At 42.6% G+C, this 21,161-nt stretch overlaps 1 protein-coding gene across 1 annotated transcript; it reads left to right on the top strand.

Annotated features, from left to right (window-relative positions):
- The first annotated feature begins 871 nt into the window (after positions 1-871).
- Positions 872-10,100, top strand: LOC136491612 (putative F-box/FBD/LRR-repeat protein At5g22670). Its single transcript, XM_066487901.1, has 3 exons — positions 872-1,106; positions 8,244-9,211; positions 9,305-10,100. The coding sequence occupies exons 1-3, from the start codon at positions 872-874 to the stop codon at positions 9,338-9,340; spliced, it is 1,239 nt and encodes a 412-aa protein (XP_066343998.1). The 3' UTR covers positions 9,341-10,100.
- Positions 10,101-21,161: the final 11,061 nt, after the last annotated feature.

Below are 21,161 nucleotides of genomic sequence, written 5' to 3' on the forward strand. Positions count from 1 at the left end.
GCAGGTTTTGCTCCCTTGTTTCAATCTTCTTAGTGGTTGATTCATAGGACTAAGTTTGATTGTCTATTGTGTTTTGTGAACCTTGTGACCTAGTTTGGTTGAGGTGATTGCAAAGCATAGGATAATTATTCTTATTTCTATATTTCAACTAAAATAAGCTATTGTTTGGGCATGTATCTAAAATTTCTTGCATATCTTTGGATACAGGACAACAGTCATGAGCAGAAGATAGGAGCCTAGGTCCAAGCATAGGCATGATCTAGCTTTGGAGAAACACAAGAAGGCAAGGCAAGACATGCATCCTAGATTTAGTCAGCAGGAGCAGAGCAGAAGCAGGAGACCCTCTAGAGCCACTAGGGGTGTTCCACAGTACAGAGAGGGTGGTGATGGTGCTAGCAGCCCCTTTTCTAGTGATGAAACTAAGGATTATAGACTTGAGCATAGGAAAAGGAAGAGCACTGATAGAGACTCAGATAGAGAGTCAGATGATGGTGATAGCTCTGAGGAGATAGAGGAGGAGGAGCAGGCACCTCTAGTGCACCACCCTTGTTAGGGCATGGACTATGGCCTTCTTGAAGTACATGCTCCTATTTTACCCAACTATGTTGTCAGAGTCAACTACAAAGGAAAGGGTATGACTATGAGAGCAAGAGATCAGAGGAGGATTGATCCCAGAGGTTTGCCTAGGATTCAATATGATCATCGCTTTCACACTATGTTCTATCTAGATTATTATACTAGTGTGATACTTGCTAGAAATCCTGTGGTAGCCAAGTCTCAGTGGATAGATTGGAAACATGTCAGAGAGCTACGAAAGTCCTCCATTGACTATGCTATTGCCACTTGTCAGCGCACATGTGTATACACGCTCATGGAGTTTGTGCATGATTGGAACTCTGAAGTCATTGCACAGTTTTATGCCACTCTATTTGTGGAAGAGGAGCTAAGGTGTATGCATTGGATGCTTGAAGGCAAGTGGTACAGTGTTGACTACGACGCCTTTGCAACTTTTCTTTACTTCTTAGAGGAGGACCTCCAGAGAGACAGGATCCACACCGAGCAGGTGTTACCTCCTGAGCAGCTCGCCTACATGTATCCACCAGGAGGTGAGAGAGGAGCAGTGGGGAAGGTTCTAGGTCTTCACCCTACTTATAGATACCTAGACAGGATGTTTAGGAAGACTATTGACTAGCAAGGGTGGAGACAAGGGCAACATTGCAGATTATTCTAGGAACCTACTCCACAAGATGGCACCTGATGCTCAGCCATTCAGCGTGTTTGACTTTATTTTGTCAGAGATCAGGAGTGTGGGGGAGAGGCCCCTCAAGGGCTGTGGATTTGCACCTTACATCTTGTTTATGATTGAGAAGGTCACAGGACACACATTTGAGTATGATAAGAAGCATAAAGTCCTAAAGATTGTAGATGACTTGATAGAGATTGGGGTACCTCTAGCAGGACCAGGAGGAGGAGCAGTAGCACCAAAGGTAGATTCACCTATAGGTGGTGCAGTAGCTGGATGAGCTTCTCCTCTACCACATGCTCCTTCACATTCTTCTTCACGTCGCCGCAGTCCTCCTTCTCCGATTCGCAAGATGTTTAGTGCTATCTTTGGGATGTGCAAGGACATATGGACCTGTCAGCAGAAGGAGAGGGAGGCTAGGAGGAAGGATACTCGGACTTTGAAGCAGATTGCTTCTAGACTTGAGCTTGATCCTCCTAGGTCTCCACTATTAGATGAGGCAGCTAGTGAGCCTAAGACTGAGGAGCAGCAGCAGGGTAGGTACGATGCAGAGTTTGCTAAGTTCCTTCAGCGACATCGGCAGCAGCAGTAGGCTCTAGAGCACCCTAACACTTTACCACTATAGGCTCGGGTGCCTACTCACTCTCAGCCACGTCCCAGTGCTGTAGACAAGTATGCTTCATACTAGTGGAGTGACCTCATAGGTAGTTTCTATGACCCGTCTAGTGCGGGTGGTTCTCTTCCAGCCGGTGCTACACACTCAGATGATGAGGATGTAGGTAGAGATCAAGATGATGATGAGTGATCATAGCTTTCAGAGACAGCTTGCAGCCCCTTTGTCCTTAGTATGTCATTGATGGATCTTTGTGGTGATAGATGACAAAGGGGGAGAGAGACTGATTAAAGCTTTAGGATAGTTTCATTTGCTTATCTTTGTACCTGAAGATATGTACTACAGGCTGTAGTTTCTTGAGACTCTTTTAATTTCTGAGCTTCATTAATGTAATCTTTTGAGCCAGATTGTATCATGTGAGAGATAAGACTCACTTATGATTTATCTATGTATCTCTTGAGACATGATCTTTATTTATATTATATTAGTGGCTTGTGGACTTGAGAAAATGTGTAATGAGTGCTATGTGTGACATACATGTGTTACATTTATTTTCATAAGGACTATGCATGCTAGAATGAAAATATTTGATGTGATGTCTTTATATTTATTCTTGTGTGATATATCTTGTCATATGCATCACGGTTTTACTTATCACACACACATGCACCCCACGGATGCAATGATTTAGGGGGAGTCTCCTATATGTTTTAGTATGTGCAATTAACATTTGAGGTCATTTTATGAATTCTAATCATAAGCACATATTAAGGGGGAGCCTCTCATAAATCATTGAACCCAAAAGCTTAAATATTTATATTCTTTTGTAGGTTTTAATCAAGTTGTTATCAATCACCAAAATGGGGGAGATTAAAAGTGCATCTAACCCTTTAGTGGATTTTGGATGATTGAATGACAACGTGATTAAATGTCTAACCCATTTGCTAAGTGTGGACAGGTAATAGGTTATCTCACAGGTACTTAATGAAAGCCAAAATGATGTGTTGTTGTATAAACAATCTAGTTCAAGCATAAGACAACAATGCAAATGGAATTCATGCAAAAGCTTATTTATTGTGGAATTTTTATGTACTGTGTGAAAGCAAGCTTGGAAAGTTTATAACGGTCGATTCCGCCGTCTCGGAATCAACTAGTGGAAGGAGGAAAATGAGTTAGAAAATACTCTGGGTAGAGTGAGCTTCGTGGTATCCTCTAGGGCTGACCTTCACTGGGTTGCCCGTAGCCCCCTCAACGGAGAGTAGAACTCGAACGAGTCCGAACTTCGGTAAAACAAATATGGTGTCTTAATTCATATTTCATTCGATATTTGTGTTGCTCTTGCTCTTGTGCATGTTATTTGTGTATATTGTCATATCTAGTAGGTACCTGCAATTTGATTTGAAGTTAGAAATCGAAAGAAGCAAGTTTAGGGATGTTCCACTGAAACCATGTATACCAGACACGTCCGGTATTGATCACTGTGCTAGGCTGTTCTGCTGAACACGTGCATACCGGACACGTCCGGTATTTCCTGCCTGTGCTGAATGTATTCATTCTCTGTTCTAACTTTGTGTTGTAGGGTTGTAGCTTCTAGATATATTCTTTATATCTTGTATATTCTGTGGCTAACTTGTGAGAGGTGGTACTACTCTTTATTTGGAGTTTCCATTTTGGAAACTCCCTTTAGTAATCGTTTCCACATTTAAAGATGTTAATTTTTAGAAACGCCTATTTACCCCCCTCTAGGCGGCATCCTAGGTCCTTTCACATACCCACTCAGGAATAGATCTGATGTAGACTAGGTCTGATCTTCCAAAAGGTATGATAGCGTCGATTGGTGGAGACTCGACGTTCACGATCTAGGCTTCGAACCAAGACTGATTTAGACCCCCGCAACCATTATACCACTGCTCTATTGGTTATCAACCATGCGAACGCGATTAACCTCGCCGAGAAGGCTTTCCTATAAGCAAATCGAGAATACAAGCAAGAACGGGATAAACACAATCTGAAATTGCAAATAAATATGAGGCTTATGAAAATAAGAAGGAGTTCAAGTCTTTATTCAAAAGGACTAATCACCACAGGTGAACAAGATTAAGAACTGAGGCTCTGGTTCACAGCAAGCAGCCTTGGCGGCATAGTTACAGCAAAAACAATATCTGTTTTATAAGGAAATCAAGAACTAAACAAAACTCAAACCCTAAGGAGAGCGACTGCTGCTATTTATAGAGTCTTGGGTGTCACCCCCCTGGACGCGCCCCCTAATGGGCCCAAACATGATACACGGTCCAACGGATCAAAAGACGGTGTCACAGCACCCTGGCAGATTCTGGACGCTGACTTATTTCGACGATTCTCATTTATTCCGAAGGTCTTTTGACATGAAACCACTTGGATTGGCTTCCTTATCAAATTAGCTTTCCAACCATATGTGGATCGTCGAAAACAGAGTTCGGATGTGTCTTAGGTGACCAGTTTAAGGCAGACTGATCATAGAGGCCGAGGCAGACTCAAACTTGAGTTGCTTTGGGCCTCCACCTCGGGAACTCGAACCGAATTAGCCTCGGACCTCCTTCTTGACTTGAACACCCTTGCTGGCCTCCTATCCCTCCATACCATATGCCAAACATGGTCATATGCATGGGTGTCATGTCCTCATCAAGATCTACCCAATAACGATCCCCACTCCACAGTGCTAACAGTGGGGTATGAGGCAGAATCACATAGGCTGTGATAACGGGCCGTAGAACAGTTTTCGCTAGCCAATAGATCTACTCAAGATCAAACATGCCTTAAACGCACGCTATGCACGATCAAGATTGATATAAAACAGCCGATAAAACATAACTCATCATTTAAAGTGCAGATTAGATCAGTTTAGATTAACAAACGATGGGTTAAAAAAGATATAAGGCTGATCTAGATCAATCCCAATCGGGCGAAGTGATATTGCTGTAATTAAATAAATAATGAAAGCAATAAGCAATATCGGTAACTTAATGAATCTATCCGAAGGAACGCCACGCTTAGATAGAGCCGATAATTTGACCTTAATCTAGTTCGAGCAGTGGAGGTTGACCGGATCGATGCAGTCGTACTTGCTGAAGAACTCGCCGATATCTACTCTACTCCTACTCCTAAGGGGTGACCGGAGCCGAAAAAAGTAAATAACTGATATTTGATTGATTGTGTGTTTGATACAATAGCTGAGGGTTTATATTTATACCCTGGGCTGATAAGAGTCATAAACGAACATGACTAGATAAAAAGAAATACCAAGATATATGGACTCTAATTTCCCTTATGTAGAATCCTTGCTGATGAAGCTTCCTTGTTTGATACGTGTTCTTGTTTCTTTCATCCTAATATGCACCTGGACGTCATGTTTCTCTCAAATTAATTAAATAATATTTCTTGGCTGGCTCATAAATATCCCTTAATTAGAAAACATTCTCGCTTTTGATATCATCGATCGATCTCTTCCTTTATAGGATAAGCTTACCAAATTTTGGTCTAAACATATATATTACGTGAACAACGAAAAAATCATATAACATCACATATATACCATGTAAGCATAAAAAAATACACCATGGAACATCATACATTTACTATATGAACATTACATATATACTACGTGAACAATACAAAATACATCTCAAAACATCATGTGTAATATGTGAACATCACAAAAACACCATAGAACATCATATGTATACTTCATGGACATCACAAAATACATCATAGAACATCGTATGTATAGCACACAAACATCAAATTTATATTATGTGAATATCACATGTATACACATGAATATCACAAAAATACATCGTACAACATCACATGTTTAGTACATGAACATCACATAATACATCATAAAACATCACATATATCCTATGTGAACATAAAAAAATAGGAAAAAGTCTACATAACCTCTAACTATTCAGGGTGGACTACTTCATCCCCAAACTATAAAATCAGATTTTCTACCCCTGAACTTTCAAAAACCGGTCAAATAACTCACCCAAATGGTTTTGGACGGTGGTTTTGCTATAGTGACGGTGGTTTTGTCTTTTTATTTTTGATTTATTTTTGCTGAGTCTTTGAAAACTCATAGTAAATCACAGAAAAATCATAAAATAGAAAATTCAATTTTGTTGGACTCCATATAAGTAGATCTACACAATTAACATATAATATGGTATGCTTGAGTACAAAGTTTTTGCTGTAACTTTAGATCTATGTTTTTTTATAATTAATTAAAATAATCCATAGCTGCATCTTTTATGGTCTAATTTTGGTAAAATTTTTATGGTAGGCTAATTATTGTATGCTTGAACTATAGTAAAAAATTCATTCTCATTAGATCATGTATAATTTAGTTATAGATTTATTTAGGTTTATGCTTGTTAAATCTATGCTTTATCTATAACTAAATTTATATGATCCAATGAGTATGTAATTTTTACTATAGTTTGAGTATACAATAATTAGTTCACCATAAAAATTTTACCACAATTGGACCATAGAAACTGTACTTGTGAATTATTTCGACTAATTACAGAAAAACATATATCTAAAGCTACAGCAAAAATTTTGTACTAAATCATACTATATTATATATTCACTGTATAGATCTACTCACGTGAAGCCCTACAAAATTAGATTTTCTATTTTCTATTTTTTATGATTTATTATAATTTTTAAAGATTCAGCGAAAATAAATAAAAAAGAAAAAGACAAAACCACCATCCAAAACAGCTTGGAGGTTATTTGACCGGTTTTGAAAAATTCAGAGGTAGAAAATCCAGTTTTATAGTTGGGGAAGGGATGAAGTAGTCCAACCTAAATAGTTGAGGATTCTATAGACTTTATATCATAAAACTTCATATGTATACTAAATAAACATTACAAAATATATCATAGAACTTCATATATATACTACGCGAATATCAAATATATATCATATAATATAGAAAAAATAAAAAATATCAAAGTAATTAATGAGAGTAAATAACTAAGTAAAAAATTCACATAGGAACATGAATAACAAATAAGAAACATATAGGAAAAATAAAATCAATGAATAACTTAAGACCAAAATAATAATAAAGAAAATCATATGCATACCATACAAATATAACACATATCTCATAAAAACATATGGAATGGAAATAATTAAAAGTAAAAAGTAAAAAAGTTCATAGAGTAAATTAAAGAAAGAAAGGGAAGAAAAAAAGAAAAGAAAAGGAAACAACAAAAAAGAAAGAGAAAAATAAAAAAAGTAAAATAAAAATAAAATAATTAGTATAATATAATAAAATAAATAAACAAAAACATAAAAACATTTAAAAATGAAAAATATAAAATACGTCAGAAAAAAGAAGAAAAAAGAAAACAAAACAAAAAAAGAACAACCACCCACCCAACTGCGTCGTCGGCTCTTGTGTGGGCCATGATTGCCCGCGCTGGCTGTTCAGCGGACAGAAAGATTCCTGCCAAACTTCACGCACGGCTTCCGTCCGGCCAGTTTGGCACCGCTCTTGCGTGCTCCGGCTCCGACACTGTTTACGCACTGTAGCCGGAGCCGCAGGAGCTGCAAAAACGAGCTCCGCCGGCTTCGTGAACAGTGTCCAGTGAACAGTGACGGCGAAAAGGTAGGAGTGCGACAAACAGCTTCAATGAACAGTGTTGCTACAGTCGGTGTCGATGGAAGCCGGACCCGTCGGAGCCGAAACAAACGAGTCCAAGAAGAGTTTTTTTTAATAGTACATAGATGGGTAGAATAAAGCCTATTCGAAGTTTTGGAGTGGATAAGACTATCACCAATAACAGTACCTAAAAATATTTAAAATACAAGACTTATTCAACATTTTGATAGCGCTACAGTCAAATGGTTCAATACACATTCGACATCCTCTTCAGCAACAGGACCTAAAAGAGAATCCTTTCTGCAAATAGGTTTTCAGGAGAGAGAATACTAATATTTAAGTTGTGTCTCTCAAACAATTCAAGATAGATCTTCAGTATAGATACTTGTTTGAGACTAATTTTAGATCTTCTGCTCCCCATTTTAAATTTAGATGTCATATAAATCACACCTACCAGAGAGAGTCTAACATGGAACAATGCCTACAAGTAGTAGACCTCGTACTTACCCGCGAAAAAAAAGACTTCTAACTATCAGTGCTTTTTATAACAAATTATCAGTGTTGAAGTACGTATGAACCTAGTAGTATTAATCAACCATTTTTGTTTATTATAAAAACACAAAACAGCTCTATGTACGTTACAAACAATGTGTACGAGTACACTGTACACGTACATCCATGCTTTTACTAGATCTGTAAAACATTTATTGCCACAAGGGTAAAAGTTAAAAAAGAAACTCACTTCTCACTCACCGAGCCGTCAACGTGCTGTTTGCGGCGGTCCTTTCCGATTCCCCAATTCCCGCTACCGGCCGCAGCGCCGGCGCCGCCACGGGGAAGGTCGCCGGAGCCAAGCGGAGGAGAAGACTGGAGAAAGGGGGAGGAGGAGATCGCCTCCAGGTCCAGGACCGGATCAGCAGCCTCCCCGACGGCGTCCTCGGCGACATCATCTCCCTCCTCCCCACCAAGGACGGCGCTCGCACGCAGGTGCTCTCCTCTCGCTGGCAGCCCCTATGGCCCTCCTCTCCTCTCAACCTCGGTGAGGTCTCCCGCATCCTTTCCTCGCACCAGGGATCCGGCCGCCGCTTCTCCGTACCCATTCAGTACTTATTACATCTGCGTGACCGCGCCGCACTGGAAGACTGGCTCCGACCCCCCGCCCTCGACAACCTTCAGGAGCTTGAGTTCCGCTACCAATCTATACATGCGGAGCTTCCACCGCCGCTGCCGCCATCGGTGCGCCGCTTCTCGTCCACTCTTCGCGTTGCCAACTTCGGCGGCTGCGCTGGCTTCCCGGATGGAAGCAACGCCGGCGCGCTACTCCACTTGCCGGTTCTCAAGCAGCTCAGCCTCTGGGATGTCACAATCTCTGAGACCTCTCTAAACTCCCAACTAGCTGGCTGCCCTGTCCTGCAGAGCTTGCTGCTATCTCACACCATTGACTGCTCTCGAGCCCGAATCGTGTCTCCTACGCTTAGAAGCCTTTGTGTGATCATGGATGTGATTGACGGCAAGTGTCCACAGATCATCCTCGAGGATGTCCCTTGTCTTGAAAGACTGCTGCTTTTTCCGGAGCAGGGTTTTCCACATTGGACATCCATGGAAATGGTCATCACGGTGATCTCAGCACCAAAGTTGCATTCTTTGGGGCTATTTTCTAGGGACAGCCCCCGGCTCGAGTTTGGCTCCACAGTTTTCCAGGTATATCTGTATCTTCTCTCTTTCACTTTCGGAGGAATCAAAATCTCCTTGACCAATCATGATCTTACCTTTTATATTCTGTTCTTACCTTAGGGATCAAGACTTGTTAGCTCAATGACTGGTGCCTAGTGTGAAGATTTTAGCTTTACTGAATCTGCATCTTAGTTTGGATATGGTCGTCGACGTCACGAGATGCTTTCCTTGCTTGGAGAACTTGTACATCAAGGAGATCAAACCTACTCCCATCTGCATTATTTCTTTTGGTACCTATAATTACATTGATACTTTTTCTAGTGTTGGATTTTCACCACTTTATGTTGGTTGTGCTTTTTCCAGACTACAATGGCGGGGGAGAAAAATGTGTGGTGCCATAAATACCGGAATCTTGTCAGTACCCTTGACATTCCACTGAAGAAAATTGTGTTGTTAAACTGCAGAGGCAACAAATCGCATGTTAACTTTGCCAAGTTCTTTGTACTTAATGCAAAGGTTGCTAGATTCGATGGTTTTTGAGGTACATCATGGAGATCCAAGCAGTAAATGGATTGAAGAACAGCATAAACTTCTCCAGATAAAAAATAATGCTTCTAGGACTGCACAGTTTTATTTTGTGTATCATGCCACTTGTTTTATGCCACGTCACCAGTGTTATACGCTAGCACATGATATGTCAACAACTGACCCCTTTGTAAGGTTTGACGAGTGGGGTAATTGTTAGTCCCCTTTGTAAGGTTTAACGAGTGGGGCAATTGTTAGTCTATACTGTTTTACAGAAACCTGATTTGTCACTTGTTTGCAGTGTTTTGAGTTTCGACATTTGGCATCTCCATTCCTAGAATATTGTAATTTGTCACAAACTAAGTGCTATATTTTGTTTTTTACTGGTGAAGTGCTTGATGAGTGGGCTGATCCATACCAAAAATAGGCCTTCCAGAGACAATTTGATTTTGGGTATCATATTTGGCCTTCTAATTTCTTTGTAGGTACTGGACAACTTGTCTTCCAGACCAAAAATAGGCCTTCTAGGAAAACTTGGCTTTGTAGGTACTGCAGGGCAACCACATCATTTGTCAATGCTGACCTTTTGTAAGATTTAGTGATTCGGTATAATTTCTTTTCATGTGTTAGCCTATACTGTTTTTCAGTTTTGATTAGTCACTTGCATGTAGTACATCTACGGTTTTGTTGTATAAACCCTCTGGCATCCTCTCAAAAAGAAATTTCTTTGGTAAGAAAATGAGGGTATTATCTAGAAGCTGGTCCCAAGCCCTGGTAAAGGAGGAGGGTTGTGTTAGGCGTGGCGAGCCAATGTAAAAACCTAGCCACTTAAATGGAGATGAAACCCGAAAGAAAATCGTTGGGGCGTAACCCTCTTAGCGACGCGCCATATCGGAACCCGGGTATGGTGTTAAATGGGCAAGGGCCGGGTCGTCACCCCCGTGACGCGCCGTGTCGTGATCTGGGCATGGTGTCAAGTAACCAAGGATCGGGTCGTCGCTTCCTTAGTGGCGCGCTACATCGGCGCCCGGGTGTAGTGAAAAATGAGCAAGGGTCTTTGCATCAGAGTCGACGGGTGCGAAGGGTAAGGAAGCTAGTCGAACCAACTAGGATCCGTTTAGGTAGTTGGAATGTAGGGTCACTTACAGGTAAGTTAAGAGAATTAGTTGATACCGCGACTAGGAGGCGTGTAAATATATTATGCGTTCAAGAGACTAAATGGAAGGGTCAGAAGGCGAAGGAGGTGGACAATACAGGTTTCAAGCTTTGGTACACAGGGACAGTTGCGAATAGAAATGGAGTAGGAGTTTTGATTGATAAGAGCCTCAAGAATGGTGTGGTGGGAGTGAGAAGGCAAGGAGATAGGATTATCTTAGTCAAGCTTGTCGTTGGTGATATGGTCTTGAACGTAATTAGTGCGTATGCCCCCCAAGTAGGCCTCGACGAGAGTGCTAAGAGACAGTTCTGGGAAGACTTAGATGGTCTGGTTAGAGCTATACCTAGTAGTGAGAAGCTTTTTATAGGAGGAGATCTTAATGGGCATGTAGGTACTACAAGCGCAGGTTTCGAGGCAGTTCATGGAGGTTTTGGGTATGGTAGTAGGAATCAGGAGGGGGAGGAAGTTCTGGACTTCGCGGTAGCTTTTGACTTGATGATAGCCAACACTTTCTTTAGAAAGAGAGAATCTCATCTAGTGACCTTCAGTAGCGGACAACACTGTAGCCAGATTGACTTTGTCCTCGCAAGAAGAAAGGACAAACGAGCATGCTTGGATTGTAAGGTGATACCAGGGGAGTGTGTTGTTTCTCAACATAAGCTTTTGGTGGCAGATTTTCGTTTTCAGGTGCGTGCCCGTAGGGATAAACAAGCTAAGATTGAAAGAACAAAGTGGTGGAAACTGAAAGGGGAGACGTCAGAGGTATTTAGGGAAAGGGTTATCAAAGAGGGCTCTTGGAAGGAAGAAGACGACATAAACAATATGTGGGACAAGATGGCAACCAACATTCGGAAGGTAGCCTCAGAGGTGTGTGGAGTAACCAAAGGAAGGGGACGCGAGGCTAAAGATACTTGGTGGTGGAATGAGGAGGTCCAAAGGGCTATTAAGGAGAAGAAAGAATGCTATAGACGCTTGTACCATGACAGGAGTGTGGACAACATAGAGAAGTACAAGGTGGCAAAGAAGACTACAAAGCGAGCTGTAAGTGTGGCAAAGGGTAGAGCGTACGAGGATCTTTACCAACATTTGAGTACGAAGGAAGGAGAGAAGGACATTTATAGGATGGCTAGGGTTCGTGAGAGAAAGACACGGGACTTCAACCAAGTTAAGTGCATTAAGGATGAAAGAGAGCATCTCTTGGTAAAGGAGGATGAGATCCGACATCGATGGCAAGAGTATTTTGACAAATTGTTCAATGGTGAGAATATGGACACAACCTTTCAGTTGGATGACTCTTTTGATGACACCAATAGGCGCTTTGTGCGGAGAATCCAAGAATCTGAGGTCAGAGAGGCGTTGAAAAGGATGAAAGGAGGTAAGGCGATGGGACCGGATGGTATCCCAATCGAGGTGTGGAGATGCCTCGGGGACATAGCTGTAGTATGGTTAACCAAGCTGTTCAACCATATTTTTCGATCGAACAAGATGCCTGATGAGTGGAGGAGAAGTATATTGGTACCGATCTACAAGAATAAAGGAGATATTCAAAGTTGTACAAATTATCGGGGAATTAAGTTGATGAGCCATACTATGAAGCTATGGGAGAGAGTTATCGAGCATCGCTTAAGAGCAATAACGCGGGTCTCTATGAACCAATTTGGTTTCATGCCCGGAAGGTCAACCATGGAAGCCATTTTCTTAATAAGACAAGTTATAGAGCGGTATAGGGAGAAGAAGAAGGACCTACATATGGTTTTTATTGACTTGGAGAAGGCTTATGATAAAATACCAAGGAATGTTATGTGGTGGGCTTTGGACAAACATAAAGTCCCAACGAAGTACGTCGGGCTCATTAAGGACATGTACAGCAATGTTGTGACTAGAGTTCGAACAAGCGATGGAGACACGGATGACTTCCCGATTAAGATAGGACTACATCAAGGGTCAGCTTTGAGCCCTTATTTGTTTGCTTTAGTGATGGATGAGGTCACAAGGGACATACAAGGGGACATCCCTTGGTGTATGCTTTTCGCGGACGATGTAGTGCTAGTTGATGAAAGCCGGATAGGAGTGAATCAGAAACTGGAGTTATGGCGGGAGACCTTGGAGTCCAAGGGTTTTAGACTTAGTAGAACTAAAACTGAGTATATGAGATGTGACTTCGGCACTACTACTCGGGAGGAGGAAGATGTTAGTTTGGAAGGTCAAGTAGTGCCTAGGAAGGATACCTTTCGATATTTAGGATCAATGCTACAGAGGGACGGGGATATTGATGAAGATGTTAGCCATAGAATCAAAGCAGGGTGGATGAAGTGGCGGCAAGCGTCTGGTGTCCTATGTGACAAAAGGGTACCACAGAAGCTAAAAGGCAAGTTTTATAGGACGGCGATTAGACCTGCTATGTTGTATGGTGCAGAATGTTGGCCTACGAAAAGACGATATATTCAACAGCTAAGTGTCGCGGAAATGCGTATGTTGCGTTGGATTTGCGGTCATACAAGAAGGGATCGAGTTCGGAACGATGATATACGTGAGAGATTAGGGGTAGCACCAATTGAAGAAAAGCTTGTCCAACACCGGTTGAGATGGTTTGGACATGTGCAACGGAGACCTCCAGATGCACCGGTGCGTAGTGGAATCCTAAGTCAGGATAGTAACGTGAAGAGAGGCCGAGGAAGACCGAAGTTGACTTGGGTAGAGGCAATAAAAAGAGACTTGAAAGGATGGAATATATCCAAAGACTTAGCCTTAGATAGGAGTGCTTGGAAGACAGCTATTCACGTGCCTGAACCTTGATTGCTTCTGTTGGGTTTCAACTCTAGCCTACCCCAACTTGTTTGGGACTTAAAGGCTTTGTTGTTGTTGTTGTTGTTGTTGTTGTATCTAGAAGCTGGTCATGTTCATGCATTGTGTCAAGTTGACAATTTGTGGTATTTAGTAGTAGTCGGTGCCACGAATACTTGCTTTTCCTTTAGACGTAACATGAGGACTCACCTGTTTATGCATATGCATTCAACTCTCTCTCACTCCTTACTCTTTTCTGCCATTTCTAAATGGAGAGCATTGATTATATAGTGATTTTACATATTGATTTCACATACAGGTTACATGTTGAATTCACATGCTCTTTTTGTTTTTCCATGTCCTGATTTGTGTGCATGTATTTGCATATAAATAGTTAGAAAGGTCTTGACTGGGTTTAGGGGTGGGGGTGGGAATGACCGCCACTCGCAAGGTGAGGAATTGTGAGGTGTGTCTCCTACGATCTAACCTTCTTAAGTCATAACAAGTCTCATAGATAATCTGAGGTTCCAGGTGGCACTAAAAGATGCAATTCTGTGGGTTGATTTATTACATGTAGTTTTCTAGGGTGATTTTGAATTGTTGGGTCAGTTTTGATTGGATTATCTTTTTTTGTTCTTTTTTCATGAATAAATAAATTGATGAGACATGAGTTAGTTTGAGATTATGGCTGTCAGAGCGAGGGAGATGGGGAGAGGGCAGATTGGGTCTGATATGGCTATGGTTAGGGAAACTAGTTATGGTGCCCGTTTGGCTTTTCGCAGTGACGATGCTGAGCGGGATTTCCATCTGTAGCAGTGCAGTAGTGCAAAGGGCTAACTATTGTGTTGTACATAAACTCAGGGACTGCTATCAAGTCTTAGACTTTTAAGTGAGATGTAGAAGCTTAAAATTGAGTTCCTAGACTTTGAGAGTCAAGAGTTGTAAGTGATCATCAAAGCTTTCAGCTGAGATGGCAAACTTTCAGGTGTTTAATCGAACTCTGAAAGGGCATTTGAAAGTCTGTGATCAGAGATTTTGTTTATTTTTAGGTGACTGCAGTGTCAAGTTTGAGTTGCAGCTTGAAAGCATAGAGTGGTGGCAGATGTTATGAAGTTAAAGCTGTTCTCAGTTACTCTGCCAAAAGCACGCTTTTAATTTCACAATTGTAGTAGGACTACATTAAGGCCTTATTTGGATACACATGTATTCATCTCAATCCACATGTATTGAAGTGGATTGGAGTGGAATTGAACTAAATTCTATTCTATTCCACTTCAACACATGTGGATTAAGGTGGATACACATGCATCCAAATAAGACCTAAGGTGCATACATGAGCCAGGTTGTAGTTTTAGTCACTGCTAATCGTCTTTTTTTTTAACTTTCCATTTGGCATGAAGTGCAATTCATGAGAAACATCGAAGTGCCAGTGGATTCTTAAAAAAGGTTTAGTTTCATTTCTTACAGCATACATACATAAGCCTTCTCCACAAGCTGCAAGTTTATAAGATCCCAAAGTTTGTACTGCCGGATCAGTGTCGAGTTCAATGGGAACACACTGATCAATTTCATTAATTCCTATGCATAGGACCTGTTTGGTCCAAGCTGCTCAGATTCACTCCAAGCTCAAGTGATTCTGAACTCATGGTTCTAGAACCCAGCACAGAACAGTGTACCAGTGCAGTTGTTATGACCGGCATCCCCTACCGGCGTCGCAGCCCCGCTAAGGGCTAGGAGGGGAGCCGGCCATCAAGGGGCTATGGCCCATATAATTGTCGCAATTATAGTATTTTTAGAGGGTTATTTTATAATTATCACTATTAGAGAGACATATAAATATTTGTAAGACTCTATTTGGGAAATTAAGTAGAAACATATTATTGTTTCTGGCTTCCTCAGGGAGCCGGGAGAAACCCTAGCCTCCTCTTCTCTTTCGCGCGCAGCAGTTGCAGCCACGGCGCCCTCGTGCCGTCCTCGCCCACGTCCAGCCATCTCGCATCCATACAACCTGCGTAGCGGCTCCGCTAGGGATCCTAGCCCTATCAACCTGGTATCAGCATTGCCTGGTTCGATGACGACTGCTCCTCCGAGTTCCTCCATCCCAGTGACCACTTCGTCGCTGCTCGCTGCGTCGTCGGAGTTGTCGGAGGCGTCCGCCGCCTCTGCCTAGCCCTTGACGCTGGAATCGCTGGGGGCTGATCTGATCGCCAATGCAGTGGTCTCCATGTAGAAGGTGTGGGCCGGCCTGCTCCAGGCGCCTCCGCTGCCGCTGTTTCCCGCACCACCACTGCCTCCGCCGCCGGTGCCCACGGCACCGATCCCTACTGCGCCACCAACATCCTACCCCTACGGCATGCCATCGACGGGGGCCGGAGTTCCACTCCATCTGTTGCAATGGCCGGCCTCGCCGTCATCGCTGCCTGACTGGCTGCAGCCGCCCGTGACGGCGTCGGCTCCGCTCTACTCGATGGCCACATCGCCCACCCCATCACTCTCCACGACGGTCGCGGCGACATCGGTTTCCACCCTGCCCCCCGCCGGCGGCACTCTCTTCGGGGGGGTGGACGGCTCGCTGTTCTTCGGGGCACCCTCTTCCTCGGGCGGCCAACAGCAGGGGGGGCTTGACCCGGCCCTTGGTGCTGCCCTCACGGGCGCCCAGGCAGGGCCCAAATTCTACAAATTGGAGTTTCCTACGTGCGACGGCTCGGCAGACCCTCTGAATTGGTTGAACCAGTGTGAGCAGTTCTTCCGCGGCCAGCAGACGCTAGCATCCGCGCGCACATGGCTCACGTCCTACCACCTTTGGGGTGCTGCCCAGTGAAAGTGCATCTAGCCCTTTAGTGGGTTTTGGTTGATTGAATGACAACGTGATTAAAGGACTAACCCGTTTGCTAAGTGTGAACAGGTAATAGGTTATCTCACAGGTACTTAATGAAAGCCAAAATGGTGTGTTGTTGTATAAACAATCTAGTTCAAGCACAAGACAACAATGCAAATGGAATTCATGCTAAGGCTTAATTATTGTGGGATTTCCATGTACTATGTGAAAGCAAGCTCGTGATTATTAGTTAATGAGACATGAGGGATTGCATATGGATTGGTCTCATATTTGAAGCTTGCTAGATTGAAATGAAAATGATAACAATACATGAATGGATGATTCAACACAAAGATGTGACTTGATGGCTTGAGATGGTGAAGATAGCAAGGAAAGGCTTCGAGGTACTAAGCAAGGGTGAAGGGCAAGCGACGGCTTGGCGGCCGAAGAACCTAGCTAGGGTGAAGAAGAAAGTACTTGCATTTAGTTGAGGTACTAATCAAGCTAAGATGGTCATATTGATGTGAAGGATCAAATCTATAATGAAGAATTTGATGGAAGTGACTTGATACATTTGGGATTATTCAAACTTGATGAATGGAATCAAGTCACATGCTCAAGATGGCTATGCTCAAGTGAAAAGATCAACATCAACATGTTAGCACCCTTACTTGATGAAGATTGGAAGGGACGGCATCAATTCAAAAAGAACAACTCAAGTGGTACAATTTCATATTTCCGTTTATCTTGAGTTTAATAGGTATGCCGTACTATTAAGAGGGATGCATCATGTTGATAGATAATGTTTCATAAGTGCTCAAGCCAACCCATGTGAGTTTTGAGTATTTGAGCGACAAAAGTGCTAACTGTTTTTTGCTGGTCTAACAATACCGGACGTGTCCGGTATTTGTCCAGTAGCTGTAAAACTGTTGTTCTCGTGTTGGTTCATCGGGAGTTCCGACGTAGGTTGGAAGTTCCGACGATCGGGAGTCCCGGTATGGGTCGGGAGTTCTGACGTCTCGCACTTCAACTGACTTGGAGGGTTCACTGTCCTGGTCATACCGGACGTGTCCGGTATGGATGACCAGAAGCCAACGGTCAGTTTTCAAAAGTCGTGAGGGTCGGGAGTTCCGACGTGAGTCGGGAGTTCCGACATGTGTCGGGAGTTCCGACACCTCACTACTTTAACTCAGTTACATGTTTTTCAAAATTACTGAGGGTCGGGGGTTCCGACTTGAGTCGGGAGTTCCGATGGTCGGAAGTCCCGGCATTCTTCGGGAGTTCCGACGCCTCACAACTTCACTGTAACTTAGTTACCGTTGGCGCAGTGTGAGTAATACCGGACGTGTCCGGTATTCATACCGGACGTGTCCGGTATTGCAACGGCTATAAAACGGCTAGTTTTCAAGGGGGCTATAAATACCCCCAAGCCTCCACCTTTGGAGGCTGCTGATTCTGCTGAGATAGACACACGTTTTTGAGCCTTGCCAACTCTCCTAAACCCTCTCTTAGTGAGTGTGTGATCCAAATTACAAAATCAATTTGTGGGTTGAGAAAGAATTTGAAAAAGAGAGCAAGCCACCACTTGAGCACTTGTGCATATTGTCAATCTCGTGATTCACATTTGTTACTCTTGGACTCTTCGGTCCTAGACGGCTAGGCAGTCGCCGAAGAGCAACCGAGAGATTGTGGTTGCTTCGGAAAGTTTGTAACGGTCAATTCCGCCGCCTCGGAATCATTTAGTGGAAGGAGGAAAAGGAGTTGGAAAAGACTCCGGCTAGAGTGACCTTCGTGGTACCCTCTAGGGCTGACCTTCGCTGGGTCGCCCGCAGCCCCCTCAACGGAGAGTAGGACTCGAACGAGTCCGAACTTCGGTAAAACAAATATCGTGTCTTAATTCGCATTCCATTTGATATTTGTGTTGCTCTAGCTGTGCTGCAGGTTCTCTGTGTATATTGTCATCTCCATTAGGTGCCTGCAGTTTGGTTTGAAGATAGAAATCGAAAGGAGCAAGTTCGGGGCTGATCTGCAGAAATCGTGTATACCGGACACGTCCGGTATTCATTCATACCGGACACGTCCGGTATTTCCTGCCTGCACTGAAAATATTTATTCTCTGTTCTAACTTGGTGTTGCAGGGTTGTAGCTTCTAGATATATTCTTTATACCTTGTTTACTTTGTGGCTAACTTGTGAGGGGTGGTAGTACTCTTGATTTGGAGTTTCCATTTTGGAAACTCCCCTTTCTAATTATTTCCGCATTTAAAGGTGTTAATTTTCAGAAACGCCTATTCACCCCCCTCTAGGCGGCATCCTAGGTCCTTTCAATTGGTATCAGAGCGAGGTTCTCACCCAAAGCTTCACCGCCGTGAGAAAAGGATGTCGACGCCTATCGAGTTGGAGCCGATGCTTCTCCAAAATGATGGTTCAAACTTTCTATCTTGGTCAATTCATGTACTCAATGCTTTTAGAGATATTAGTCCTCTTGTTGAGCATATTGTGTTTGCAAGCATACCTCTTCCTATAGTTGATTGGAGCAACTATAAGAATTTATCAAAAGAGGAAAGAGATATGCGTACAACTAAATGCTCAAGCTATTAATATCATTTTGAGTACATTGAGTGCAGAGGTTCAAGATGAGGCAATATTCAATGGACAACCACCTCCGGAGAGTGCTCATCTCATTTGGACCAAACTCATTGAGTTATATGGAAAATCCAAATGCGATGATGCACTTGAGGTCAAGTCAATGGAAAATATGTCCATTATGTCTTCATGCAGCGAAGAAGCCTCACAAGACCTCAAGAGCGCCGAGCCGGAGCTAGAAGCGCAAGCAGCGCATGACCTGCTGTCTGCCTGCATGTACCGGACGTGTCCGGTATGCCTGCCGGACGTGTCCGGTATGGCCGAGGCAGCAGACCAGCAACCAGCTGTTTGCAGCGATGCTCAAGCCCGATGGCGACCAAGTGATGAGTCAACCTCAGTATCTCATGGTACTCATCACTTGTGTCTCATGGCCAAGAAAAGCAAGAAGAAGAATAACAAGAAAGATCAAGAAAAGGAGAAAGCACAAGTAGATGATCAAGATAAGAGTGATGTTGAAGTTGAAGACAACTACAACCTTGATCATCTCAACCATAAAGACAAGTTCATCATCATGAAGATAGTTGAAAAGAATGATGAGCTTGAAGAAGAGATTGAGAAGCAAGAGCAATCGCTTCAAAATCAAGAAAAGTTTCTCATCTCCAAATTGCAAGAGCTAAAGGCAATAAATGAGAGGTATGAAAAATTGTCAATTGAGCATGCTTTAGTTATTAACTCCTCTTCTAGTGTTTCACAACTAGAGAAGGAAAACTTCGAGCTCAAAGGAAGGCTAGATGAACTATCAAGCAAGTATAATGAGCTACAAGCAAATTATGTTCATCTAAAGTGCTCTCATGAGGAAGTAGTAGAATCAAGCATCATGCTTGAGGTGGCTCATGAGGTTGTGATTACATCGGTAAAATTCTCTCAACCTCTCACACATCCGCTCACTAGTACACCATCTCAATTAAATATTTCTTGTACTAATGAATGTGCTCCTCAAGCAAGCCAATCTTTGATTGAGCTAAATCTTATAGAAAACATAGAGCTCAAAGAAGAAGTGCAAAGATTAAAGAAAGATGTGATTCGGTTGAAGGGTAAGGAGAAAGCACAACCTTCTCAAGATAACCGTGATAACATGGTGAAGAAGCTTGAGAAGGGTTCAAACCTTGCTTCCTCCAAAGCCCAACAAAAGAATCACATCTCAAGCAAGGCCAACACAACCAAGAGCAAGAAATATGGAAAAAGGATGTGCTATGGTTGTGGATTGTATGGACATGAGTGGGCTATGTGTCCACACAAGAGTTGGGCCGACAAGGTTGAAGCCGCCAATCAAAAGGCTTCTACCAAGAAATGCCCAATGTACAAAGAGGCAAGAAAGGAAACCCAAGTTGCAACTAGAAGATGCTATGGGTGCAATGAGATGGGCCACAAGGTTGATAGATGTCCATACAAGCAAAACAAGCATAGAGCAAACAAAGGCCGCATATGCTATGCTTGTAAAAGAAAGGGGCATCTAAGCTATGAATGCCCAAAGGGTAACTCACCTAAGCCAAACACATTTATTTATCATGATATGCTTAGGAAGACCACAAATGGAATTAGCACTAGCAAGGTGATGTGTTCATCACAAACTAGTACTAAGGCCATTTGGGTGCCTAAGCACTTGTTGACTAACCCAAAAGGACCCAACAAGAGTTGGGTACCAAAATGTGCTTAGGTTGATAATGTAGGTACTTGGTGGTGAGATGAAAACTTCGGGGTGGTTGAGCAAGCAATTTGACTATATTCACTCAATCTATCAACCAATTCTTATCTTAATCCCTTATATGGTTGACCCGAAGATAATTCAATGAACATCTCATATATTTCATCCTCACCATTGGTAACAAGTACCTAAACCTTTTAAGTATAGCCACCTTGTTCATTTCATGTTCTATATAGTTCACAAATAGGTACATTTATGAAATAATGAAAGTGGCTAATTAATTTCACTTGAGATTTATCATGTTTGCCATATGATGCTTTTAACGGCTCTCTAGTAAAGCAATTCATTTGTTGAGATGCAAGTTTACAATAAATACTAGAGCTAAAATTACAAGCAGTGAATTA

This window comes from Miscanthus floridulus, chromosome 11 (genome assembly GCF_019320115.1).
Source record: "Miscanthus floridulus cultivar M001 chromosome 11, ASM1932011v1, whole genome shotgun sequence".
Classification (NCBI taxonomy): Eukaryota; Viridiplantae; Streptophyta; class Magnoliopsida; order Poales; family Poaceae; genus Miscanthus; species Miscanthus floridulus.

What these genes read in the sequence shown, in the direction of transcription:
- LOC136491612 (XM_066487901.1), top strand. Translation starts at nt 872, where the DNA reads ATGGAGTTTGTGCATGATTGGAACTCTGAAGTCATTGCACAGTTTTAT. An exon ending in CTACATGTATCCACCAGGAG is followed by an intron (nt 1,107 to 8,243) that starts GTGAGAGAGGAG and finishes AAAGTTAAAAAA; the next exon opens with GAAACTCACTTCTCACTCAC. An exon ending in TTGGCTCCACAGTTTTCCAG is followed by an intron (nt 9,212 to 9,304) that starts GTATATCTGTAT and finishes TTCTTACCTTAG; the next exon opens with GGATCAAGACTTGTTAGCTC.